The sequence below is a fragment of the Microcaecilia unicolor genome, chromosome 2 (genome assembly GCF_901765095.1).
Source record: "Microcaecilia unicolor chromosome 2, aMicUni1.1, whole genome shotgun sequence".
Lineage (NCBI taxonomy): Eukaryota > Metazoa > Chordata > Amphibia > Gymnophiona > Siphonopidae > Microcaecilia > Microcaecilia unicolor.
Genome location: NC_044032.1, coordinates 436,049,327 through 436,076,824, shown reverse-complemented (window position 1 = coordinate 436,076,824; position 27,498 = coordinate 436,049,327). Strand labels below are relative to the sequence as shown.

General features: G+C 42.2%; 1 protein-coding gene across 8 annotated transcripts in view; it reads left to right on the top strand.

The window, feature by feature from the left end:
- ANK2 (ankyrin 2) overlaps positions 1–27,498 on the top strand; it is a 512,604-nt gene that overhangs the window by 156,155 nt on the left and 328,951 nt on the right. For 7 of the 8 annotated variants that reach the window (XM_030190841.1, XM_030190837.1, XM_030190834.1 and 4 more), the window contains exons 5-8: positions 7,811–7,909; positions 20,791–20,976; positions 22,078–22,101; positions 23,884–23,982. In XM_030190841.1, coding sequence (XP_030046701.1) covers positions 7,811–7,909; positions 20,791–20,976; positions 22,078–22,101; positions 23,884–23,982 — 408 coding nt within the window. The remainder of the gene's footprint in view (positions 1–7,810; positions 7,910–20,790; positions 20,977–22,077; positions 22,102–23,883; positions 23,983–27,498) is intronic. The other variant, XM_030190840.1, reaches the window with a different exon arrangement.

Below are 27,498 nucleotides of genomic sequence, written 5' to 3'. Positions count from 1 at the left end.
TTACACAAATGGAATGGACAATTGCAGGAGAAGACAAGGCAAAAAGTTAATTTAGAGTTCATTCTTCTTAGCCTTTGTGGCATGAAAGGATTTAGGGTGAAGAGATGGTCATTTGTTCAGGCTTTTAAGGAGGGAAACGCATAAGACACGGTGGAAGGATCTTATGTGTCCTTTGTAATATTTTATTGTCCTTTATAATGTCTTTTGCTTTGAGAATGCCTGATGATGAGAGACATCAAATGTAATAAATAAATAAAATATGAAATAGGTAGGTTGCCAGTCTTAGATATTGCAATAAAGTATGTGTCACAGACAGGGTAACTGACACCAAAGAGGAAGGAGAGAAAAAGAGCAAGGGACGGAGATGATTTCATCCACATGCCTATCGTAGTGAAATGAAATATAAAGCTGCGCTGGAATGGAATGGAGGAGGATGCTTGGCTTTCCAGGAGATGTGACTTGACGCATTAGTTGTGTTAAAATTGTTGTTCTTCCTGGGTATATAGTTTAAAATAAACCAGGATTGATGTTCTAACATAGTTGCATCAATAGAAATCTATATCAAAATTGTGAGAGGTTTCCTCTGGTTTCAATAAGACAGCTATCCTTACCAGATAAAATTCTTAAAAGGACTGTAGTTTATTATATAGATTACATAAATCTCATGAAAACACAAACACATGCACACATACACATACACATAGTGGTTAGAAGCTTGCGCCTCCTGATGCCAGCTTCCCCCTCTCCCATTTAGAGACTCTGGCCTCCACAGCACCCTCCATTTCAAGACCTTTCCTGCAACACAAACCTACCCTCCCATCGTTTCAACATCCCTCACAGTATAGAACCCCATCATTTCAGCCCCCCATGGCAAAGGCAGTGGCCTGACATGTGACAGCCTTCCCCTTAAAACTTACTCCCCCCCCCCCCCAGGCACTACTTCTCGAAAGGTGTCCCTAAGCAGTCCAACCTCCCCTGACCTTGAGAGCGAGTCCGTTACTGGGAGTCTCTGGTGACTAAGGACTCTAGTAAACCTAGAGAATGGGTTTGGGGAGGTTAAGGGGGTACATTTTAGGGGAGGTTCAACCTAAGGTAGGCTGCTGCCCACACATAGGGGGGCTGAAACCGGAGATGGTTGCCACAGGGGGTTATTGAGCCTTGGGGTAGGTTCTGTGCAGTTGAGGGGGGGGGGGTGATCTTATGAGTCATGCTTTTGTTGGGGGTGGGGCTACTCCACTATTATGGTAAGGTTCAATTATAATGAGCCTTAGATTCAACAGAGCTGGCTATAATTAAGCTTAGCTGTGTTCAATCAGCTGAACCTAATTATCAATTAAGTTTGGCCCTTTGGCTGATTGAGTAATTAAGGGAGCAGTTACTTTTCACATGGGTGATACGGGTGTTGGATAACTTTATTCCTTAAATAGATGGAATTATAATTTAAAAACGTGTTTACTCAGATTATCTTTGTCTAAAATTAAATTTTGTTTAAAGATCAGAAACAATTCAGTGTGACATACACAATAAAAGGGGAAATCAGGAAGGGGATAGATACTTTTTCATATCACTGTAAACACATACTAAGGTATGGCCAGACACACAGATAGAGACACATATATACGCACATACAGAATGATTGGACATAACATGGCTTAGTGAATCAGGTTTGTGTGTGTGTGTTTGTTTTTTGCAAAATTCTACTGTGAAAGGTGCAGAGAAGGCCGACGAAAATGAAAAGGGGATGGGACAACTTCCCTATGAGGAAAGGCTAAAGCAGCTAGGGCTCTTCAGCTTGGAGAAAAGGCGGCTGAGGGGCGATATGGTAGAGGTCTATAACATAATGAGCGGAGTGGAACGAGTAGATGTGAAGCTTGTCCTTACGCTTTCCAAAAATACGAAGACTAGGGGGCATGTGATGAAGCTACAATGTAGTAAATTTAAAACGAATCGGAGAAAATCTTTCTTCACTCAACGTGTAATTAAACTCTGGAATTCGTTGCCAGAGAATATGGTAAAGGCAGTTAGCTTAACAGAGTTTTAAAAAGGTTTGGATGGCTTCCTAAAGAAAATCCACTATTTCTGGGATAAGCAGTATAGAATATTTTGTACTCTTTGGGGACCTTGCCAGGTATTTGTGACCTAGATTGGCCACTGTTGGAAACAGGATGCTGGGTTTGATGGACTTTGGTCTTTCCCAGTATGGCAATACTTATGTACTTATGTATAAACCTCATGTCTGACCTGTATAGCTTTCTTAATGGGTGCTATGTACGAAGACACCTAGGAGTAATTCTATAAAGAGCTGACTAGATTCAAGTGCAAGCACATGCATAAATGCTGAGAATCAACTCATGCACTTGTGTATGTTGACCATTTTATGGCTATGTGCTATTATGTAAGGACATGCCAATATTCAATGGCGTGAATTTTGAAGGTGGATGTTCAAATGGGAATTTTAGGCTGAGCATGGGTAGGATACACATTAACATGCATACATTGTAAAATACTATAATGTACACCTATTAGATTGTAAGCTCTTTGAGCAGGGACTGTCTTTCTTCTATGTTTGTGCAGCGCTGCGTATGCCTTGTAGCGCTATAGAAATGCTAAATAGTAGTAGTAGTAGTACACCTGTTTTTACCAATCTAGGTGTGAGCATTTCTACCAGCTCTATGGATAGTGTAAGTGATCATAATGCAGTGGACTTTGATCCCAAGGAACTGGGTTCGATTCCCACTGCAGCTCCTTGTTACTCTGGGCAAGTCACTTAAACCTAAATTGCCCCAGGTACAAATAAGTACCTGTACATACTATGTAAACCACTTTGAATGTAGTTGCAAAAACTGAAGAAAGGCAGTATATCAAGTCCCATTTCCCTTCCCTTCCCCTAAAACATTTAGGACCTGTATTACCTGTTATTCTGTTAAGAAATGTAGGCACTTACTTTTCCTTATAGAATAGGCCCACAAAGGCACATTCTTGGCAACTACAAATAGGCAACCCTTTATAGAATTACCCTCCTAATGACTGAAGCATGTAGTGTGCTACTGATTGTTGTGTGTACTGCCTCCTAGTGGTGGAGATGCACAGCAATATCTGCTGCCTCAGGAAGGTGGCACCCTCTCGTTAAGCAGTAAAGTCAGTCTATTGATAGTGACATGTAATGGTTGTATATATTATCACACTTGGTTTAATTTTCTTATTCTTTTAATGTAATGGAATGTTTGTGAACCACTTCATTCAAACCACCAGTCTTCTCTCCCCTCCAGGTCAATGAGACATACACAAACACAGAGGTAATACAGATAGAAACATATGCATGTACACATACAGCTAGACACACAAGCAGAAAGAATTCCATGAGTCGTGCTCTACATGCTTTCCCCACTTCTTAAAAATTAAATGAATCACTGATTTTTATTATCTGAAAGCTTCTTACATCACATAGCAATTTATAGCTGACCTGCATGAATGCTAATAATAAAAGATGATACTGTGCTGGCAATCAAATAATAAAACATTCCCATGCAATACAGGGTCATAATGAATGGTTACATATTTGTAATAAGGAGCTGGCTTGTGATCCACAAATGGCAGTATGGGTGAAAACTTTAAACTAAGGAAAGCTGAATGCCTTGATATACCTACCACTATAATTAAAGTCCACAATCCCTTACACAGAGCATAACTTATTTTCAGTTGAATGCAGTGTTCTATAGAGCATCAGCTGTCAAAAATCAGTTCTGATGCATACTGTTTCTAGGATTCTAGTCCGTGGTTCAGACAGTTCTGGATAAAAGGAAGCTTTTATCATCTGTATTATTTAGAGACTCTGCCCTCCACAGCACCCTCCATTTCAAGACCTCTCCTGCAGCACAAACATACCCTCCCACGTTTCAACATCCCTCACAGTACACATCCCCATCGTTTCAACCCCCCATAGTAAAGGCCCCCACATGTGGGCAATAGCCTGACATGTGGCATCCTTCCCCCAGGTTAAAACTTACCCCCCCCCCCAAGACACAGCTTCTGGAAAGGTATCCCTGAGCAGTACAACCACCCCTCTCCCCAACCCTGAGAGTGAGTCCCTTACTGGGAGTTTCTGGTGTCTAAGGACCCCCCAGTAAACCCAGATAATGGGTTGGGGGAGGTTAAGGGGCTACATATTAGGGAAGGTTGAACCTGAGGTAGGCTATTCACTCTAATCAGGAAATATGTCAGCATATGGGAGATTAGTTAAGTGTTGGATTTTAAATCAAAAAATGAGTCTAATCATATGATGATTTTTGTAGACTTCATTATATTATTTTAAAATTAGGTTGATCTTATTATGCTATTCAGTAAACTGTTTCATGGCAAACAAAATGTCTTCAGAAACACCTATCTAGGTTCAGTTCTGTCTGGATGTTGCTGTGGTTATCAAGAGAGAACCTTACCTCATTCTGTCTCATAACCCCTCCTGGAAATAGTACTGCCATCTGGATGAATTCAAAATGCCAAACAGTATATACAGAATCACAGGATGGCATAATTACTGGAAGTATCACATATATTCTGAAGATAATTATTTGTAGTCATTCCTGGGGTTCTAGTATGGTATCTCATTTGGTAGTTTTGAAAACCATAGGCCAATGCTCAGAAGACGTTATAGACTTGATTCTATAAATGGCGCCCAAATTTAGGCACCGATGAAAATTAGCCCTAAGTGCTAATCTATAAATGATGCTCAGAGATGGGCACTGTTTATAGAATAGCATTTGGTTCCAGAATCAGCGCATAATTTTGGGCGTGAGGATTTACACTAACTAAAACCTGGTTTAATTCTTGTGCCTAACTTAGGCACAGACCTCTCTTATTCTATAAAACCATGCATAAATTCCAGGAATGCCCCATGTCCCTCCCATGGCTGTGCCTCCTATTCAGATCCATGTGTAAAATTTACATGTGGTTTCCGGTGCCTAAATTTAATGCCAATTAGCGCTGATAATTGATTATTAGGGCTCAATTATCGGTGCTAATTGGCTCATAAGTCAACTAAATTGTGCGTGCAATTTGGGCATGCGCCCTGTATAGAATTAGAGTGTAAATATTCAACAGTGGCCATTCAGCATATAACTTTCCTATCCATGAATTATGGGCTTTTATATGGATAGTATTGGGCAGAAAATCTGTCTGAATGGCCCACTACTGGACTTCTTGTTCTGGCTCATTTTAGCAGGTAGTAGTCGTTTGCATGTGTCCACGCTATCAGCTACTGTGTGGTAAAACCTGCGCTAACTGCTTAACGCAGCTTAATAACATGCCTTTTAAGAGGGTCATTGTATAACAGGTTGCTTAGGTTAGAAATCCAAGTAGGCACCTGGTACCAATGGTATTATGCCCTTAGCAAGCATTCCCCCCCCCCCCCCTTCAGTTTTGGACATTAAGCTCAACAGTCAAGATCATCACATAAAATCCTATAAAAATGTAGGTTAAAGTGTGTGCTGATGGTTCTTTCATCTTCTTTTCATCAAGACCTGCTGTTTTGCTTTGATTGCAGCTGCTTTTTTGCTGCCCCTTAGAAGTTGCTGCCCTATGCTTATGGTTAGGTCAGCCCTCTATTTGAGTGAAATACATGCATAATGTAATTCTTAAACCATGCATGTACTTCATGACTCTGTGCAAATTACACCCCTGAACATGCCAACTCATAGACTGGCTATGCAGCTTATTTTCGAATTAGAAGGCCGGCGATCTACTGACACAAATCGGGAGATGGCTGGCCATCTCCTGAAGCCGGCAAAATCGTATAATTGAAAGCCAATTTTCGCCAGCTCCAACTGCTTTACGTCGCAGAGCCAGCCAAAGTTAAAGGGGGTGTTTCCGCAGGGTATGGAAGGTGGGACGGGGGCGTGGTTACGAGATAGCCAGCTTCAGCCGATAATGGAAAAAAGAAGGCCGGCTCTGACGAGCACTTCGCCGGCTTCACTTGGCCTATTTATTTTCAGGACCAAGCCTCAAAAAACTGCCCCAACTGAGCAGATGACCACCGGAGAGAATCGGGGATGACCTCCCCTTACTCCCCTAGTGGTCACCAACCTCTTCCCACCCCAAAAAAATGTAAAAATAATTTTTTTGCCAGCCTCTATGCCAGCCTGAAATGTCATACCCAGCTCCCTGACAGTAGTATGCAGGTCCCTGGAGCAGTTTTTAGTGGGTGCAGTGCACTTCAGGCAGGTGGACCCAGGCCCATGCGCCCCCCTACCTGTTACACTTGTGGTGGTAAATGAGAGCCCTGCAACACCCCCCCCAAAACCCACTGTACCCACATCCAGGTGCCCCCCTTCACCCCTTAGGGCTATAGTAGTGTTGTACAGTTGTGGGTAGTGTGTTTTGGGGGAGATTTGGGGGGGCTCAGCACAGAAAGTAAGGGAGGTATGCACCTGGGAGCAATTTTTTAAATCCACTGCAGTGCCCCCTAGGGTGCCCAGTTGGTATCCTGGCATGTGAGGGGGACCGGTGCACTACAAATGCTGGCTGCTCCCATGACCCAATGGCTTGGATTTGGCCGGGTTTGAGATGGCTGGCATCAATTTCCATTATCGGCGAAAACAGATGCCGGCCATCTCAAACCCGGCCATCTCTGACATTTGGCTGGCCCCAACCGTATTATCAAAATGAAAGATGGCCGGCCATCTTTTTCAATAATACGGTTCGGGACTGCTGTTTGCGGCACCAGCCATATAGATGGCCGGCGCCGTTCGATTATGCCCCTCCATGTCACTGGGCATACTTTTATGCGTGTCAGCCATGAGGTAATGTTATCAGAGGCCTTTACTAATATTTTTTAAGTTTTAAGTGGGTGTTCCCTGCCCCCTTTGGCAGCATCACTGAGAATTTATTATCCTCCTTGTGCTTTGCGATCATCTGAGAAATTATTACTATATGTCCTTTCTTTTAAAGAAATTCAGTTGGATGATTGTAGGTCTAGGATGTTTTATGTGGAAGGTACTAAATTTTAGAAAGCACTTCCAGAACACTTGCACAGCATGAAGAACTATTTACAATTTTGTGAATTATTGAAGGGTTATTTGTTTCAGCAAGCTTTTAACTGCTGACAAAAAAAAAACTTCCTACAAAATATTGTAAGTTGATGAGATAATTGGTTTGAATCTCACATCTGTTTATATTGTATTTGTATTAATTGTAATTGATGGTTTTTATTTTTTATTTCTTCTGAGTTTTAATTGATCTTGTTCATTTTATATTATTTTTTATTATGGGTGTTATACTGTAAATCACCTAGTACCGTGGCTAGAGCGGTATAGATATTGTGAAAATAAATAGATACATGCAAGAAATCTTTCATAAAGCTGCCCATGTATATATTTACAGATCTGTTCTAAAACTGAAGCAGATGTCTTATGTCACAAGTGAGATTGTGTTAGCTAAATAAGGGGTTCTTTTACAAAGGCGTGCTAGCATTTTTAGCACGCGCTAAAAATAAGTGTGTGCTAAATGCTAGAGACACTCATATTGCTATGGGCATCTCTGGTGTTTAGCACGCGATAATAATGCTATTGCGCTTTTGTGAAAGAACCCCTAAGTGCCTTAAATAAAGGAACTGTGTAGTGATGGAGGAATGGGTTGCACAGATGGTAAGGAGACCAGGCTACACTTTACATCTAGGTTACCCCTCAGTCAGTGATAGGCTTTTTGATTACTATCATCACAACTGTCTTCTCTCCTTTCTCTTGAATATTTAAGTACAGATTTTGATATGACTGTAAGAAAGCAAAAGAGTGATCACATGTGTTTATTGATTTTTCAGAATGGTTTCACTCCTCTTTACATGGCAGCTCAAGAGAACCATCTAGATGTCGTGAAATACTTGCTGGAAAATGGAGCCAATCAGAGCACTGCTACTGAGGTACTACTTCCAGGGTCATTTGTCCTCCAGTGTTTGGTATACCTGGTCTTCAGAAAAGCAAGATGATTGAGAATAAACATGGAAAGACAGATTTGTTCAAGGCTTTTTTCCTAGCTGGTACTGAACAACATCCCTTCCCCCCTTTTATCTGTATATTAGTTGCTAGGAAATGACATAAAGGGAGGTGTGGGTTTGGGATGCAGAGTAGTTTTCTACTCTGTTTTGTCTGCCCCAGTCTTGCTTCACCCCTCTGCTTTCTGATCTCAGCACTGGTAATGAGTCTGAGGCACAAGCTTTGTGTGCCTGGGAATTGTCCATACCATTAACATTTCAGTACCTGGTATGTAACTCTAATTACTGTTATTAGCACTGATATACATCTGTCTATCTATCTATAATTTCCCGTTTTCTCATTTTAATTAGATTATATATTACTTTTGGATAGCATTTGTACAAATTTTGTCATACCAATAAAGTTATCTGAATCTGAGAAAAGCACCAATGGAGGGGAGAGAAGAGATAAAAGCGCTTGTGGTGTCTCTCCTTCAACCTTCTTCCTCTCTCCCCATGCCCTGGTATTTCTCCTATGTCATGACTGTAGCAGAGGTGAGATCTGCAGATAAGAATGTTGCTCTTGTATGCCTCCTACTAGCAGGAAGGAGGATTGCACTGAGATTAAGCTCTGCTGCAGGTTGCAGGGAGTGGAGCTGCTGTGGGATGCAGGGCACTAGACAGTTGTCCTGACTACTCCCTTCCCTGCAGATTATTACCAGCACCTTTCTTTTTTAGAAAAAAAGAAAAACACTGAGTTTGGTACAAATAAACATGAAAAAATAACAAACCTTTGGCAACAAAAGCTGCTGAAATGCTTTAAGAGGCATTGTACAATACACATATAACAGGTGCAATTGCACAAATGATCTCAGCAACTTTTTGATGCCGTTCATTACACTGTGATGAGTTTTACTGTTGTATGTTCTATTCATATTTGTAGAAGAACTGCTCCTACTCTATGACCTATAACATCAATTGAAATAGATAAAACATGCACATTATTTTTAAGCTTTAATTTCACAAGTTTAGTCATGCTCAGCTACAGAAAACCCATGCTACACAAACTGTTGGGGAATAGGTGCATTTTCTCCTTTGTGATGGTGATAGAAAAGGAAAGTAATGTATATAATTTTCCAGATTACTGTCCATGCCTTTAAATACTACCGGGCCAATATTCAAAGCACTTATAGGTTTAGCGGCAGATGCTAAATGCAAAACTACCCGCTATGCATGAATTTTCAGTGGCACTATACATATAATTGAAAATTCTTGGACACCTCCTTAGCACCATTAATATACTGCCAAGGCAGAGTGAGGGTGTTTCACCCAACTATTCAGATAACTGACACTATTCAGCATCTATCCATATAGCTAAGTTATTTAATTTAGGCTCACAGAAGGTTGCAGATGACTATAGCACTGTACATATCACTAACTGCTCATATATATGTATTCAGTATTACTCGGAGTGAGTTCTGAGGAAAAAAGGAAACCTCACAGGCAAGTGAGTATTACTTTGCTTAGGAGTTTGGTAACTTAAAATCTGTTCTAATTGCATTAAACATTAGTTAGTGGCTTGTTTAAAAAATCTAAACACTCTTTTTCCTTAGTTTTAATTTAATTGTAAGAACCCTATAAAAAATTTTTTTTAAATGTAGGTATTATGTACTTATCAGGTCTATATCATTTTCCGTAGTTTACATTTAATTGTTAGAGGCCTAGAGAAGTAAAAAAGAGGCATTAGTTTGTCAGTTATAAAATTCTTCTTGCCATGGCAAAGGGCAGTTTCTTGCCAAAAGGTGAGAAAACTGTGCAATTGAGTTGAAGTAAGTCGTAGGAGCAGGCTAATTACTTTGTTAATCATCAAAAAGGCTGTTGGAAGCATTTGCCCTTGAAACAAGGACATATAGACAGGAAAGGTCCGGAGTACCTTCTCTTCAGAGGGAGTTCTGAGAAAAAAGGAAACCCACTGAGGAGGGTTGATATAGAAAACCACACAGTAGAGCCCCTGACTTCATGGCTTCTACTGTTCACCTTATAAATTTACAGATCTGTTCTAGAACTGATCCGTGCCAAAGAACAAGTAAATTACTGCCATGTTAAAAATGCAGTAGTAATCTGCAGCTCATTGCAAAATGTATCCCTTTCCAGCAATGAGTGAGCAGTGATTAGGTCACACACTGACAGTTAGGGTGGCATTTGAAAACAAACTGCAGGTGTATTTTTTCATTGACCCTTGAGGTCTAGAAGCCCTCCACCCAAACTGATGTCCCTGAAACAACTCAACCTCCTCCCCTCCCACTTTGATCTTCTTAAAAAGATTCCCTGGTATTTAGCAGCATCCACCCCTCCCCCTTCCACAACACGAGTGATCCCCCTCCTTCCCTACCTTGACTTAAAAAAAACTAGTGTCTAGTGGCACCCCTTCCACATACACACCCCACCTTAACAAATCTTTCCCCCTCTAAACCCCCATACCTTGAAAGAGGCAGGAGCAATGCATCCTGTGATGCAATGAGCAGGGTCAGTCTGCCAAATACACCGTGCTGGGTCAGGCACTGCCATTTTCAAAGATGATGGTGCCAAAGGCAGAAGCATGCAGGTATCATTCCTGCTTCATTCAAGGTAAGGGGTCTGGGAGGCTGAGGGAGGGGTTGGGAGTGGGGGATGCCACTAGACACCAAGAAAATGTTAGTGTTTTTTTTAAGTTGGGGAGGTTTGTGTCAGGGAGTGAGAGGTGCCACTGTTCACCAGTGATTTTTAAAGTCAAAAGGGTGGGGTTGTTGCTAGACACCATGTATTTTTAAAGTTGAGAGGAGAGGGTCAGTCATGTTGAGGAGTGAAGGGTGCCACTAGACACCAGAGATTTTTTAAGTTGGTGAGAGGAGGGGGGTTGGTCATTTTAGGGGATGGGGAGTGCTGTTAGACTGCAAGGATTTTTAAAGTTAGGGGGAGGGGAATCAGTCATGTCAAGGGGGGGGGGGGATTTCAATTTATTTCAAGTGAGGTCTTATATACCGCTAATATCCCCTAATTAGTGTTCAGTGTGGTTTACATGTGTTAGATAGAGATTACAGTGGATAGTAAAATAATTCAAGCTAGACTAAGGGAGAGTTAGGTGGACAGGTTTGGGAACAGATAGGTTTTTAGATTCTTTCTGAAATTGAGATAATCCTTCTCTGACCTAATTCTGATGGGTAGGGAGTTCTATAGGGTGATTCCAACTGCAGGGAAGAGTGTCCTGAAGATTTTCCAGAATTTGATTCCCTTCTGAGGCTGTGAGGAAGTGAACCGCTGGTCTCTCAATCTCAAGGAGCAGGCCAGGTTTAGTGACAGTATATCGATCAGTAGGCTTGAGGAAATGCCATATAGGATTTGAAAGACCAGGCAGGAGGCTTTGAAACTAATCAGGTCTTTCAAGGGGAGCCAGTGTAGTTTGATCAGATGTATTGAGATACTTTCATATTTATGCAGTCTGTAGATCAGTCTTGCTGCGGTGTTCTGTATAATTTGAAGTTTCTTGAGAAGGCAGGCTTTAATGCTGACAAACAAGACATTGCAAAAGTCAAGGTGAGGTATGATGAGCATTTGGACTAGCGGTCCAAATGCTTTCTGGTCGAAAAAAGAGCATATCAGACGGAGCAGTCTCAATGGTTAGGGTGGTGGACTTTGGTCCTGAGGAACTGAGTTCGATTCCCGGCACAGGCAGCTCCTTGTGACTCTGGGCAAGTCACTTTACCCTCCATTGCCTGCCGCATAGAGCCTGCCATGAGTGGGAAAGTGTGGGGTACAAATGTAACAAAAAAAAAAAAAAAATTTAAACAGAATGGTCTTTCAGAGCTTGTCAATGTAGGGAGGAGAGAAGGTTAAAGAGGAATCCAGAAGAACACCAGGCAGTTTGACTTTTGATTCCACTGTAAGTGTCTTGCTGGATCCTACTGTTAGGGTGGCTGGTACTTGAACTCCTGGATTGCGGAACCATAAAATCTTGTTCTTGTGTAGATTCAATTTGAGTTTGTCAGTTCTGGATGGCATCAATCCCAGATGTTATTAATTGGGTTATATCGCTGTTAGGTTGGCAATTTGGTAGAAGGAGGAGAACGTCATTAGCGTAGGAAAATAGAAGTTTGCCTACGCCTGAAGAAGTTAAATATTATCAGTGAGAGTGGAGATCCCTGTGGAACCCCACAACCAGGGATCCAAAATTGGGAGAGAATTTGATTTTTGTTTGAAAGCATAGCTTCTATTTGGTCCAGTTGGTCAAGTAGAATTGTATGATCAACTGCATCGAAGGCTGTTGATATGTCAAACTGTAGGAGAATCACCTGATTACCCTTGCACAAGTGTTGTTTGACAAAAGGTGGTAAGGGTAAGAAGGAGGGATTCTGTGCTGTGTGCTGGTCTGAAGCCAAATTGTGGTCAGTGGAGTGGTGTGAACTTTTCCTAGTAAACTGCAACTTGTCTACTGGTGTATGTTTCTAGAATCTTTGTGAAGAGAGGGATGCCAGCAACTGGGTGGAAGTTAGTAGCTGAAATCAGATCAAGACTGGGGGCATTCATCAGCGGTATAAGAACAATTTTGCCCATGTCTGGTGGAAGTGAGCCAGCTTTTAAGAGGTCATTAAATCAGTCGGTCAGCCATAGAACAACTTTGGTGGGGATGGACGATAGAACTGATGTAGGGCAGCAATCGAGGAAGGAGTGAGAACATCCACATTTCAGCAGAAGGGACTTAGCTTCTTCCAGAGAGAGAGAGAGAAGTTGGAATGTAGCCCAATGTTGGTCCAACTTGGCTTCTAGTATAAGATGAGTACTGGATTGGGGGCTCAACTCTGGGACTGGTGGCCTTCCCTCTGTAGGCTTGGCCTTAGATATATCAGACTGGATCTGGTTGATCTTGTTGGCAAAGAAATCAGCTAGTTCTTGAGCAAGTGGAGTGGCTTGTAGGGTGTCAGCAGTTTTACTGGCTGTTAACTTATGTACCAGTGAGAAAAGATTCTTGTTTCTTAAGGAGTCATGACTTACAAGGGTACTGTAGTAGTGTTGTTTGGCTTTGGCTACCCTTGATTTGTAAAGCCGGAAGGCAGTCTTCCAGTTTGCTTTATCAGTGATCAAGCGGCTCTTCCTTCATTGCTTCTCTAGTTGTCAACATTCCAGTTTTAGTTTGGATAATTCGTCCGAGAACCATGGTGAGTTTCTAATTGACCTGGCCAGTTTGGTTGTGATAGGTGCAATTTTGATTAGAATCGTAGTCACCCTGTTGTCCCAAAATGATTTAATTGACTATCCAGATGGATTCCAGGATGTGAGAGAACTTCTGAGGACAGCCCAGAAGTCAAAATCATTTATTTTTCCTCTTGTATGTAACAGTTTGTGAGGTTTATGCATGGATTGGGTGACAAACACATATTTATAGTGAAATCTAGTTGGTAGTGGTCAGATCAAGGTATGGCCTGCCATTGGAAAGAGCTAATTATGCTTGGAGGGTAAAAGGCAAGGAGGTCTAGAGTATGACCTTGTACATGGGTTGGCCCATTGCAATATATCTTGTTCACTCATATCTAAGAATGTTTTGAATGGGAACGGGGGGGGGGGGCAGGGCCATGCCAACACGGTAAGCGGGGTAAGCACCGCAGGGGGGTGCCGACCTCTGGAGGTCACTTACCGCATCTCCTGGACCCCGACAGCAGCCCTTTCATTTAAATTTACCTCCAACGTCGTAGCAGCTGAGCAGCATCAGTGAAAGCGCTGCCAACATCTCCAGCTTTCCTTCGCGCTCGTTCGTTCCCTCAGTGTCCTGCCCTCACAAGGAAATGATGTCAGAAGAAGGCGGGACACTGAGGGAACGAACGAGCAGGAAGAGAAGGCTGGAGACGTTGGCAGTGCTTTCACTGATGCTCCGCAGCTGCTGCCATGATGGAAGTAAATTTAAATGAAATACAAAAAAACAGACTCAGAGGGCGAGCAGGTGGACATGGGAGGGCAGGGGAGAGAGGAGAATTGCTGGATAAGGAGGGATGGAGGAGGGAAGGGCAGAGAGGGACAAGGATGGACATAGATGGGAGGACAGGGCCTAGGGAGAGAGGAGAAATTGCTGGAAATGGAGGGGAGGGGAGAGAGGAGAATTGCTGGATATGGATGGAGGAGGGAAGGGCAGAGAGGGACATGGATGGGAGGGCAGGGCCCAGGGAGAGAGGAGAAATTGCTGGAAATGGAGGGGAGGGGAGAGAGGAGAATTGCTGGATATGGCTGGAGGAGGGAAGGGCAGAGAGGGACATGGATGGGAGGGCATGGCCCAGGGAGAGAGGAGAAATTGATGGACATGGAGGGGAGGGGAGAGAGGAGAATTGCTGGATATGGATGGAGGGAAGGGAAGGGCAGAGAGGGACAAGGATGGACATGGATGGAGGGAAGGGAGAGAGAAGAAATGCTGGGCATGGATGGAGGGGAGAGAAGAGAGAGGAAGGAGATGAGATGAGGGAAAAGGGAGAAAACCTGCACATGGATGGAGAAAATAGGCAGAAGCTGGATCCACTGGACAGTCTGCAGAGGACCCAGCTTTTACTTATGGATGTAAGGCAAGAAATGAAGAAGAAAGGAGGAAAGTAAAGAAATAAATGGAAAGGAAGCCCTGGAAACGGAGTTAAGAGGACAGATAGCAGCAGAATCAGGTACTGGGCCAGCATGATCAAGTCACCAGACAACAAAGGTAGAAAAAAATCATTTCATTTTCATTTTAGTGTTTGGAATATGTCCACTTCTGCTATCTTATTTTGCAATGTATAGCAATTTGTTTCTAAGAATATTGCTGACAATTCCATCTTTCAGCTCCTATTTCCTTTGCATCTTGTGCCACACCGGGGGGGGGGGGGGGGGGGCACCAACTGATAGTCTGCAGGGGGACACCAGAGACCCTAGGTACAGCCCTGCGGTACAGCCACAGATTTTTTTTTTATTGTTAGGGGCAGGGGGTTTAGGTTGGAGAAGGGAAACGGTACCACTAGACAAGAGGGACTGATGCAAAAAGCTATCAGGGGGAATCAAGTCATGTTGGGGGTGTGAAGGGGTTTACTTAAACATCCACTCCTCTCAACCAATCCTTCTGCATCGCTTAGTTAGAAAGGTGCATGGTAACCCCACGGTAACTGCTTGATTTCGCTAGCAGTAGTTTTCTGCATCAGTCCCAGGGTAAGTGATTAGTACATTGCTGGGAGATTTAGGGTATTGTGGTAATATCCCTAAGGGTTACCTGCACCATTTTGGATCCTGGTGCCAGCAAGGGCTGGAGCAATCAGAGATCACTCCTGATCACCCACTAGACCCCAGAGAATTTAAAGGTATGGGTAGGGGTGAGGGTGAGCCCTCAGGTGGATGGAGCCCTAGGGCTATAAGACTAGGGGACACACCATGAAATTACATAATAATATTTTTAAAACAAATAGGAATTTTTTTCCAGAGGATGTGGTAAAAGTAGTTAGCATTGCTAGGTTTAAAAAGGTTTGTAAAGGTTCCTGGAGGAAAAGTCCATAATATTAAGATAGACAAGAAAGCCAGTACTTATCCCTAGGACTGGTAGCATGAAATCTTGCTACTACTTAGGATTCTGCCAGATACTTATGATCTGGAATAGTTACTGCTGGAAGTTGGCTAGATGGACCTTTGGTCTGACTCACTATGGCTATTCTTGTTCTTAAACACTGCAACCAGCATAAAAAAAAAACTATGGGGTTTAAATATTGACTGTGAGGGCTTTATTTTTGTAAATTCATGCACAGAGTAGTTCAGCTTAATATATTTTTTCCATTTTTGTTCCAAATTTTATCTCTGATTTTTTTGTGTTATTCCTCATATCCTCCATTCTCCCCCTCAACTTGTTTTGATGTGATCTTTGGAATATAAACAAATATCACTGGGTTAATAAGGGTACAGGTCCTTACTCTACAGTGAAATATCTATGTAGCATCATTGCCAAATAGCACATAGAGACAGTTTGGATTAGCCAATAATTGGACCAATGATGCAGTTTAAAACTCCTTTCTGTAAGGTATAAGCATATTATCAACTTTGGTATTTATTCAAAATTCAACTTGCTGGCCAGAATTGCCATTAGTATACAGACCTATATCCAATCACCACAATCAGCATTTTTTAAACATGGCCATTGCAGTTAAAGATTATTTATTTACAGGATCTTGTTATACCACAATGGCCACAGCAGTTGCTTCTATGTTGTGCACAAAATAAAATAGTAAAGACGACAGGGGGAAAAGAAGGGCACAAGCAGGGCTCAGGTAGATTATCCAGAGGTGTTAAGGAAGAGGTATGTTTTGACTAGTATTTTCAATCTGTAGCAGCAGGAGGATTCTTGTCTAAGGTTTGGAGAAAGGGAATTCTAAAGCTCAGGCCAACATAGCAGAAAGTGAAATTGCACAAGATGTCTAGACACAATGAGGAAGAAGAGGGGAAGTGAAGCAGCCAAGTATGTGAGGAGCAGAGGAGGTGAGGTGGGGGGTGGGGGGAATGTAAGGAGGGAGTTGATGTAATCTGGATTTGGCCCCTGAACACTTTTATGTTTGACTTATTCTTGCTGTACACCACTTTGAGTGAATTCCTTTAAAAAGGCAGTAAATAAATCCTAATAAATAAATAAGGTCTGGATCTTGAATTTTGTTCTTGCAGAAATAGGGCGCAAGTGTTCAGATTATAGGAGTGGAGTCACTCTATCGAAATGGTGAGCATTGTAGAGTAGTTTAACAGCAGTAGATTGCATCACTACTACTACTACTACTACTACTATTTAGCATTTCTATAGCACTACAAGGTGTACGCAGCGCTGCACAAACATAGAAGAAAGACAGTCCCTACTCAAAGAGCTTACAATCTAATAGACAAAAAAAATAAAGTAATCAAATCAATTAATGTGTACAGGAAGGAGGAGAGGAGGGTAGGTGGAGGCGAGTGGTTACGAGTCAAAAGCAATGTTAAAGAGGTGGGCTTTCAGTCTAGATTTAAAGGTGGCCAAGGATGGGGCAAGACGTATGGGCTCAGGAAGTTTATTCCAGGCATAGGGTGCAGCGAGACAGAAGGCGCGAAGTCTGGAGTTGGCAGTAGTGGAGAAGGGAACAGATAAGAAGGATTTATCCATGGAGCGGAGTGCACGGGAAGGGGTGTAGGGAAGGACGAGTGTGGAGAGATACTGGGGAGCAGCAGAGTGAATACATTTATAGGTTAGTAGAAGAAGTTTGAACAGGATGCGAAAACGGATAGGGAGCCAGTGAAGCGCCTTGAGGAGAGGGGTAGTATGAGTAAAGCGACCCTGGCGGAAGACGAGACGGGCAGCAGAGTTTTGAACCGATTGGAGAGGGGAGAGGTGACTAAGTGGGAGGCCAGCAAGAAGCAGATTGCAGTAGTCTAAACAAAAGGTGACAAGAATGTGGATGAGGGTTTTGGTAGAGTGCTCGGAAAGAAAGGGGCGGATTTTACGGATGTTGTAAAGAAAGAAACGACAGGTCTTGGCGGTCTGCTGGATATGAGCAGAGAAGGAGATTGCATCAGCTGTAGACGTTTTAGAACATGAAAGGGAAGACCCATGTAAAAGGAGTGATAATAGTCCAAGTTTGTGATGACCAAGCTGAGATGAGCAGATAGATGAGAAGGGAAGGAGATTCTAACTGCTCAGATCCAGAGACAGTGACTGAGGTTCTAAGTACTGAATCGATTTGGGGCTTAAAAGTAAATTTGAATCAAAGGTGACTCTGAGAGTAAGGATACTAGTAAAAGCAGCATGGAGGTTTCAAAAATCACAAGTGCCTTGACAGTAGATCATTTAAACAGTGAAGTGGAAGTGACATCACCTTAAGTGTTTGGGCATGGGATAAGAGTATCACAGAGGGAGCAGTGAATGGGTATGATGTTTTGTACCAGAATCCAGATTGTGGCAGAAGCTGAATATCTATATAGAGCAGAGAGTGTTAGCACTATCGAGGTGGCAGTTATGTTGAGAGCATTATCTAGATAGCTATCTAGTAAAAATTAAGACTTTTTTTTTTAATCTAACTTTATCCAGAGAGTTATTGGGAGAACAGTTTGAATACTTCCATCTCTATATAAATTCTAGCTCTGCCCTCCTGCCCACACATTCCCTGGCACTATTCAACTGAAGGGCAATCCTCTAAACTAGGCAGTAGCATGTACACGCCCATTGAGCATGCAAATGTTTAGAATACTAACAAATGGGTGCCTAGGTGCACACTTGTACACATGTGTGCTACCTAAGTGCTATTGTGTAAATATTGGATTATCATCCATAGTAAATATGTACAAGGGGGCAGACCATTGGCACGGCTCCAATTTACGCTTGTAACTTCAGAATACTATAAGTTACCTGCATCCTTGCTGTAATTAGATGCCAGCTCTTTGGCTGGTGAAGTGAATATTAGCTGTGCCGATACTGGGTTATGTAAGCATTCTACATCGGAACCTATGGGGTCCTTTTACCAAGCTGCGGTAAAAAGGACCCTGCGGTAGCAGGAGGGATCATTTTAGCCACGTGCCAGGGCCCTTTTTAATGCAGCAGGTAAAAGGCCCCTAAAGTAGACATGGCTGTGTGTAAGATTATTCTTACTGCATGACCATGCCGGGGGGGGGGGGGGGGGGGGGGGGGGGGGGGGGGGGGGGGGAGGGGCACTTAACGCCACCCATTGAAATGGAGGAAAAGGCTCCCACAGTAATCTGGTGGTAACACGCTGCCCGATTACTACCAGGTTAGCACCGTGCTAGAAATTATGTAATTAATTTTCATAGTGCCTGAAATGGCACATGCTCGAGGCAGAACTACTGCCAGCGGCTGTGTTGGGCCGGTGGTAGTTCTAGGTTGCCACATGGCAACCCGTTAGTAAAAGAGCCTAGATTCTGTTATACAATAGGTGCCTACCACCTGTCCTTAGGGTGCCTACATGGTACCCAGTCATATAATTTTCCCTATAATGTTGAGCCAGATAGTGCCTCTGAAATCCACAGAGAATCATCATCCAGAGAAATGGCTTTGAATATCAGGCCCAGTGTATGTTATATATAAAACCACAGACAAGGACCAACAATAACAAAGCCCTAAAAATCACAGACTAACAAAATCATTATGGCCAAAAAGTGATAATATTATCCATGGCAGCGTTTAACATTAAAGAATATTACTTCAACACATATAGCTACTCTATCTACCTATAATTTGTGGACGAATGGTAAGATCCTTAAAAGAAATCTCCTTACCAACAGGAAGTTGATGGCAATGTTATCTCCTCTTCTCCGTAATATCTTCACTGTCCATCTTTTTTTCCAATTTTCCAATTTGTGAATGCTTAAACATTGGTCTGAAATCCACATGGGAATATAATACCCTTTATTCTATAATTTGGTGCCCACATTTACACGCTGATTGTGTGTGTAAAGTTATAGAATACTAGTAATTATGCTGATAAATGAATATCTATGTGTGTAAATGCTAGTTGAGTGCAAAGTGTTGTTCTATATATATTATGTGCATAGCTCACTTAGGGGCCCTTTTACTAAGGACGGTAGACCTACTGTGCGTCTACTTCGCGCCAAAGAAGCACTACGGCAGGACTCACTGAGGCTCCCATGGTAGTGTGGCGCTTAGCACACTTTAATCCCGTGCTGAAAAATATTTTTTATTTTTCAGCACGGGAGACACGCCCACGGGTGGAGAGTAGGTATGCCTACACTAATCAGGTAGCACGGGCATATTACCGCATGCTTCCTGATAAGCGCGGGAACCCTTACCACCTTCTAAATAGGTGGCGGTGAGGGCTCCCGCGGTAATGGCCACGTACTAAATGTGAAATTACTGGTGTACTAAAGGTGGCCGCAATGCATGGGAAACCCACGTGTTAAAGGTAGCGTGGGCCACCTTTTAGTGTGCCAAAAGGACCCCTTAGTGAGTAAATGCAAGGGGGTGTTCACAGGGGAGGGTCATGGCCTGAGCAAGTCAAACATTTATGCACATAACATAAAGAATACTGTTAAGTTATCCACATAAGTGTCACATTTAGGCATGCCCACCTGTGCCTGCTATTGACATGGTATAAATGGACAGACCTAAATGTAGGAGCATAGATGCCCACCTGTTACACTAATATTCTACAGGATCTTTGTGCCAAGACGCTGTTATAGAATTGGCGCTCTGCATTGCTGCATTTCGGCCACTAATAGAATTGTCCCTAGTGTGTCTTCAGGATGTTTATTCAAGAACTACACTCTTTAGCTCTGGTGTAAGAACTGATTACATTAACTACTATCCAGCATGGCAGCCGTTTGCCACATAACCCTCTGCAGGTTGGCCCACATTCACATGTGTGACCGTGAAACAGTTATAGTTGTTTCAGATATAACTTAACTAATATATGGGAGAAAAAGATCCCCTTGATCAAACACTAATGAGTGAGAATGGAGTCAAATTGGTGAACAACACACTGAGAAATTTGAAAGTGTTGTCCTTGACTTCTGAGGTCTTTTTCTCCCCATATCTTAGTTAAGTTGCACCTTCTTTGTGGATGTACATCTTAGGTGACTTTTTAAAGAAGGCTTTGGTTTCTTTTTTGATTTGGTGATATTTTTACCTGTTTTATGAGGAAGCCATTAGTCAAAATAGCTGGATAAATACAACTGTGCTCAGTAAGGCACAACATACCTTAATTCCCATAGATAATTATGGCACAGTTACTGGTGAACAAGGCAGTCTTCATCTTGTTTTATATTCACTTAATGTTCGATTAAACATGTATAACCAATGTTTTTCTCTTTGCTGTCAGGATGGCTTCACCCCATTAGCTGTTGCACTGCAGCAAGGACACAACCAGGTGGTAGCTGTCCTCCTGGAGAATGACACAAAGGGAAAAGTCAGGCTGCCAGCCCTACACATTGCTGCCCGAAAGGATGACACAAAATCTGCAGCCCTTCTGCTCCAGAATGACCACAATGCAGATGTGCAGTCTAAGGTAAAAATGCCTTCAGCAACATTTCTGGATAGGATCTCTCACTAAGGATAACAAAGAAAGTGCCGGAAGACAAATACTAAGGGCCTTGTTTACTAAAGTGTGCTAGCGTTTTTAGCGTGTACTAAAATTTAGTGCATGCTAACGCTAGAGACACCCATATATTCCTATGGGTGTCACTAGCATTAGCGTGCGCTAAAAATGCTAGCATGTCTATAGCATGGCTTAGAGGGGCATAATCAAACGGCGCCACCCATCTAGATGGCCGGCGCCGAAAAAAGCAGTCCCGAACCGTATTATCGAAAAAGATGGCCGGCCATCTTTTGTTTCGATAATATGGTTGGGGCCGACCAAATGTCAAAGATGGCCAGGTTTGAGATGGCCGGAATCGGTTTTCGCCCATAATGGACACTAATGACGATGATCTCAAACCCGGCCAAATCCAAGGCATTTGGTCATGGGAGGAGCCAGCATTTGTAGTGTACTGGTCCCCCTTACATGCCAGGACACCAACCGGGCACCCTAGGGGGCACTTATAAAAATTTAAAAAAAAAAATTTAACTAGCTCCCAGGTGCATAGCTCCCTTCCCTTGGGTGCTGAGCCCCCAAATCCACCCCAAAACCCACTCCCCACAACTCTACACCATTATCATAGCCCTTATGGGTGAAGGGGGGCACCTAGATGTGGGTACAGTGGGTTGGGGGGGGGTTGGAGGGCTCCCATTTACCACCACAAGTGTAATAGCTGGTTAGTAAACAGGGCCCTTAATATTAGAAAACTCCCATTTGTAATGTGCATTTTCAGAGCTTTCATTCCCCCCCCCCCTCATATAAAGCTATTATCTTATTTATTTATGTGGCACATGAACAAAAACTGAATTTCTAGATGAATTCCCAATAAATAGGACTGTTGCTTTATGGTACTGGGAATTATAGATTACAGTTAATGTAACTGCATGCATCGATGGCTTTGCCAGTAATAACATCATAACTCACTACAAGCCAAGAAAAGCCATATTCCCTGCTTTCATTTATTTATTTATGTATGTTAGTGTTCACCCACTGAACTGATATTTCTTTTCTTTCCAAACAATGCTGCTTCAGATGATGGTGAATAGGACGACTGAGGTACATATGAAGATACGAGCGATTCTTCTTCTTTTCTTTGGCTTTAATAACTGTCACCTTTCTTTATTCTTTCTGCACCACTATTTCTTTATGAGCTGCAAGCTTAAAATGCAGAGCTTAGCCTGCTTTAAGGAAATGCAAGGAAAACCAAAGCGTTGTTCCCCTAAGCTTTCTACAATTGTAATCGTATGTTTAAATCTTCCTAGAGAACTTACAAGGGTCCTGGCTTGCAATCGTTCTTCTGTTCTGTGTTCTTTTGTGTAGCTCAGGTACATGGATTGCCTGCTTCCCACTAGAGATGTGTGAACCAGTTTGACCTGCATTCAGACCAGGTAGATTTCAGCCTGGTTGAGTTCAGACCCTATCAGTGTATTTGGGTGAGATCCTCAGCAAAACCTCAGTCCAAATTTTTGCCATGGCTTTTGCCAAAGTCTATGATCGATTCATATATCTGCAGATCTGAAGGATTCCTGCATTCACTGTGGATTTTGCATTGTATGTTTCCACTTTTAGAAAGTGCGAAACTAAGTGGAGGATTGCACGTTTGATGTGAGTTCATCAGATTGATCTGAGAACCTTTTTCTCCCAGAAAGTTCACATATCTCTTGCTTCCCAGCTGGCCTTATAGTGGTTGAGCTGGACAGAAGGAAGGAGCAAAGCCATTAAACTAATTAAGATGGAGTCCCCAGAGATCTGAGGACAGTCGGAAGACAGTTGCGCCACTCAACTGAGGTTTCATCGGGATATGATGTTTGTTTATGTTTTATTCCAGCTTAATATACTGCCTTTCAGACAAGCCAAACAAAGTGGCTTACATAAAGTCATTTAGGAAAAGGAAGGAACACCTCAGTCATAGGATGCAAGAGAAATGGCAAGATAAAGGCAAGCGAGAGACAGCTGACTAGGGCAGGAAAGCTGGTTCAGGCTAGGCCAGATAGAGCAGAGTAGGGGCAGAATCTTATGCAGTTTGCAGAAAAGGAGCTAGGGATTGCATTGGGTGTCACAGCTATTGAATGAATGCATACAGAAATGAGCTAGACCATAAGTATTGCCATACTGGGATAGACCAAAGATCCATCAAGCCCTGCATCCTGTTTCCCACAGTGGCCAATCCAGGTTACAAGTACCTGGCAAGATCCCAAAACAGTACAATACATTTTTAAACTGATTATCCTAGAAATAAGCTATTCAGACAGTAGCTATCCACTACAAATAGTTTGGATTAGAAAGCCAGTATATCTCAAATTGAAAGTCAAATCCAATATGCTTTGAACTATCCACTTTCACTACATTTGCAAACAAATACTCTGGTGAAATCTGCAGATCTGGACAATTCTTTAAGAGAGTTCACAAGCTAATATTGCATGTGTAAATCTCTTGATGACAAAATATTGAGCATGTTCTCACAGCTCTCACCTTCCCTTTAAGTGTAATTTCAGTAAAGATGAGTTTTCTGGTGGTGCTTCATGACAGACTGGCAAAATAAGGTGGTAATGTCTTGCTCACCTCTTTCCTGGATGTTTCTATGGTTCCATTAATACACACACATTTTAGGTGGGTGGTACTGAATTGGTTACACAAAAGAAATCAGACTTTTACTGTCCAGTAGACATACCCAGTTGAAAGGTTATTTTTGCATGACTTTTACATTACTAAAGATGGCTTAGAAACAAAATTGTCAGCTAAATCATGATATCTCTTAATTGGCCGATGAAATTTCTGTGGCTTTTGATGTGACACCATCTTTTACACTGGATTCTCATCTTTTTCATTGTTTTGTAGAGTGGTTTCACCCCCTTGCACATAGCAGCCCACTATGGAAATGTCAACGTGGCAACGCTTCTGCTGAACCGAGGAGCCGCTGTAGACTTTACAGCCAGGGTAGGGCACTAATCCATCTTTATCTCATTACATTCGGTACTCCATATGAATCATGCCTGCAGTTTTGGTGTCTGCTAAAAGATTTCCGTTCTCAGGAAGCCCTTTAGGCTATGTCATGATATTCAGCAAATTCATCTGGAGACATGATCTTTAACAATCAATCTTTCTTCCTAGTTAGATAAATTAATGTGTTTGCCATGTAGAAATAAAGCTTAGTAAATAAAAATACAAACACACAGAAAAGAATAGAAGGTGATACCTTTTTATTGGATTGAATACATTTTTTGACTAGCTTATGGGAGCTAAAACCTCCTTCCTCTGGAGACAGATACTCTCCCGACCAGAGAAAGGGAGTTTTAGCTTCTAATAGTTTCTTATATATTAAGGTAGTTCAATAAAAAAAAAGTATCACTTTATATTATTTTTGTTTTATTTTTATTTATTAAGCTTTATTTCTATGTAGAGAAAAACAGACACTCGTAAACACATTTTACGTGCAATACATTTTATCTCACTTTTCAGTTTGGTGAGTGGTGATCACACAGGGTAAACTAGGAGTGAGTCAGTTCTCAAGGAAATAAAAAGACAGAGATAATGTAGTAAGTTTTCAGTAAGCATTGATCTCTGCATTAGGGCTTTCTAAACCCGTCTCATTTACTTGAGTGTAAGACAACCATGTTCCTAATGGTATGGCTCCAGGTTTATTCAGTGTCAACTGGCTGGATGCGATACAGATGTGAGCCAGCTGCTGTGTAATATTCCAAATAGCTGAAGTATCTCCTCTTGACTTAAATGGCTTTAACAGTTTGCTTTGGAAAAAGCAGTGCCTTAGTTAATACCTATTTGGAAGAGGCAAGACGGCGCCTAGAGAAGAAAAGAAAAATGATGAAAAAAAAGAAGTAATATTAAAATGTGTTTCCTGTAATATAAAGTTGTATCTTAAATTCTGTGACATGTTGATTCTGCATCAGTAGGTGCAATATGGCATGCTAATGCAGGCTATCCAATGAAATGCATCATGGCAGTATATTGCCAGCATTTTACATATACTGTTGGCCTCTGAAGGCAGTTCCTAGCTGTGGAAAAGCAGGCTGAGGGCAGGGCCCCCTGATTATGAAGGGACTAACTATCTGTGCAGGAACTGCTGCTCACAGTCTGAACTGCTGCAGTATAAAGAATAAAATAACCAGCAGTGGGAAAACCGGGTCTATAATATCTGCACAATGGATGATGATGAGCAGAGAATGCAGTCGAATCAGCACTCTGCTGCATTTATTTTGGAAGACTAACCTTCAGTGTGACCAGTGGAGAGCTCCCTGAGGTCCTTATGCTGCTCAGTTCATCAGTTGTACAAAATTACACATTCACTAAGAATACAGATGTTTAAAGAATTTATTTATTAGGATTTATTTACTGCCTTTTTGAAGGAATTCACTTGAAGCAGATTAATATTTTAGTGCTCTTTGGAAAATAGGGAAACTTCTAACTAGCATTTCAGTATTTTCACCTTTATCACAGCAGCATTGCAAACTAACTTTGAGTGGAATCTGTATTGTTTGTTTGTGAAGGATCGCTACAAACAGAACCTGGAGACCAGTGGCGTAACTATAGGTGGGCCTGGGTGGGCACAGGCCCCTTTATTCTTGGCTCAGGCCCACCCAGCAACAGAACCCCACATCAACATATCTTCTCCGTGGCGTCCCAGCATCTGCCAGCCCGTCGCTGAACCCCATCCCTCCATGGTATATCTTACAGTCATCCCCAGCACCTGCAATGATTCATTATTGCTACCTGCGCCGGCCCTGCAGGCTTCCATAGGCCGGATCCCATCCTCGCTTTCATCTTTGATGGAAGCCTGAGGAGCCGACACAGGCAGCAATAATTGAATCACTGCAGGTGGCAGGGAGGGATGGGGTTCAGCGATGGGCGGTCAGATGCCGGGATGCCGCAGAGGAGGAGAGATGTTGATGTGGGGTAGGTGAAAAAATCTATAATTTTTTTAATATCTCGGGGGGGGGGGGGGGGGGCTATGGAGTGCCATGCCATTCTGTGGAAGGGCCCATTTAAGTTAGCTCTGGACCCATCCAAAATACTGGGTCTGGCTATGCCACTGCTGGAGACTTTTGTTTAACGCCCTCTATCGCCATAGGGGTATCTTTCACTAAACTGCATAGCAGCAAAATACATGGATACTTTAGTACGCACATACTGTATAGTTCTGTTTAAAAATTCACTCAAGATATGTGGATAAAAAATGTGCCCATGAATTTTGCCCCTGCTATCTCTGTGGCTGGGATTATGGAGGAGAAACTGTGAATCTATAAGAGGAAGTTATCAACATGGGCTACCTTTAACCTTAAACATTGTGCCATGTTTGTTTGAAAATCTTTTATTGACATATTACAACAAACAGTCTCCGACACATCAGACATCACCCTCCCCCCGCCCAACCCCCACCCAAACATCATTCAGTGCTAGAAAACCAGATAAAAGGAAGAATCTACCCTGTTTGGGGCTATGAGTTTTATTCCACAATGCACGCTGTATGGTATACGCATCTTACCCCATTCTCTAACCTCCCCCACACAACTCCTTCCTCTAGGAACCCATCAGAACAGAATCACATTGTGCTATTTTGGCACAGGGTCCTATTTTCAGCATTCACACCCTGTAATAAAATAACACGACTTGTGGGTAAAATAACTTGTCTTAACGATAGCCCATATTGATAATCAACTGTTGATAACTGAAAATTCAATTTTATGCTTATACTGTAGTTATTCCTGCCGACCTAAACACAGCTCTTTTGAAAGCAGTTAATAGATAGTCACACTGCAAAACTATATGCAGGGCAGTTAACACCTCAGTTAGCCAAATTGATACGAATTTGGACCATCCAGTTATTGCCTTCTCACATGTTTGCAACTAGTACTATAGAACTAGCAAATCTGTCATAATCTTATTTCTGCTATGTTGGTGGCTCCATTATCTTTGAAAATACCTCTTTGCCAAGACCTTCTCCCCAACTTACTCTGCTGATTGATGCATCCCCTGTCCCTTACCCTGCCTAGCTCACGCTGTTAGATTCTCCTCCCCTATTTGCTTCTTGTATACTTGCCTAAGTTTTAACTTTGTACTTCTATTTAATTCTCTGTAAGCCACATTGCGCCTGCATGAGTGGGAAAATGTGGGATATAAGTAACCCATAAATAAATAAATAAGAATAACCAGCATAATCTGAGTGTAGGGTAAGAATTTAACTAGATTTCAGTAGATGATTTAGAAATCAGAAAATTCCATGCATTGAACTTCAGATGTTTTAAAAGGTAAAGTAAAAACCAGGCTAAAAAAGAGCAACTTAAGGTTCCATGTTTCTACCTTTGGAAGTTTTAGAATAGTTTTCAAGAGTTTTATCAAAACACCAAACTAGAGAAAATAGCTCTTTTCTTTATTTTATTAATTGCTGCTACAACTGAAATCTGTATTATAGACATTCCAAAGACTCGTCACTTTGTA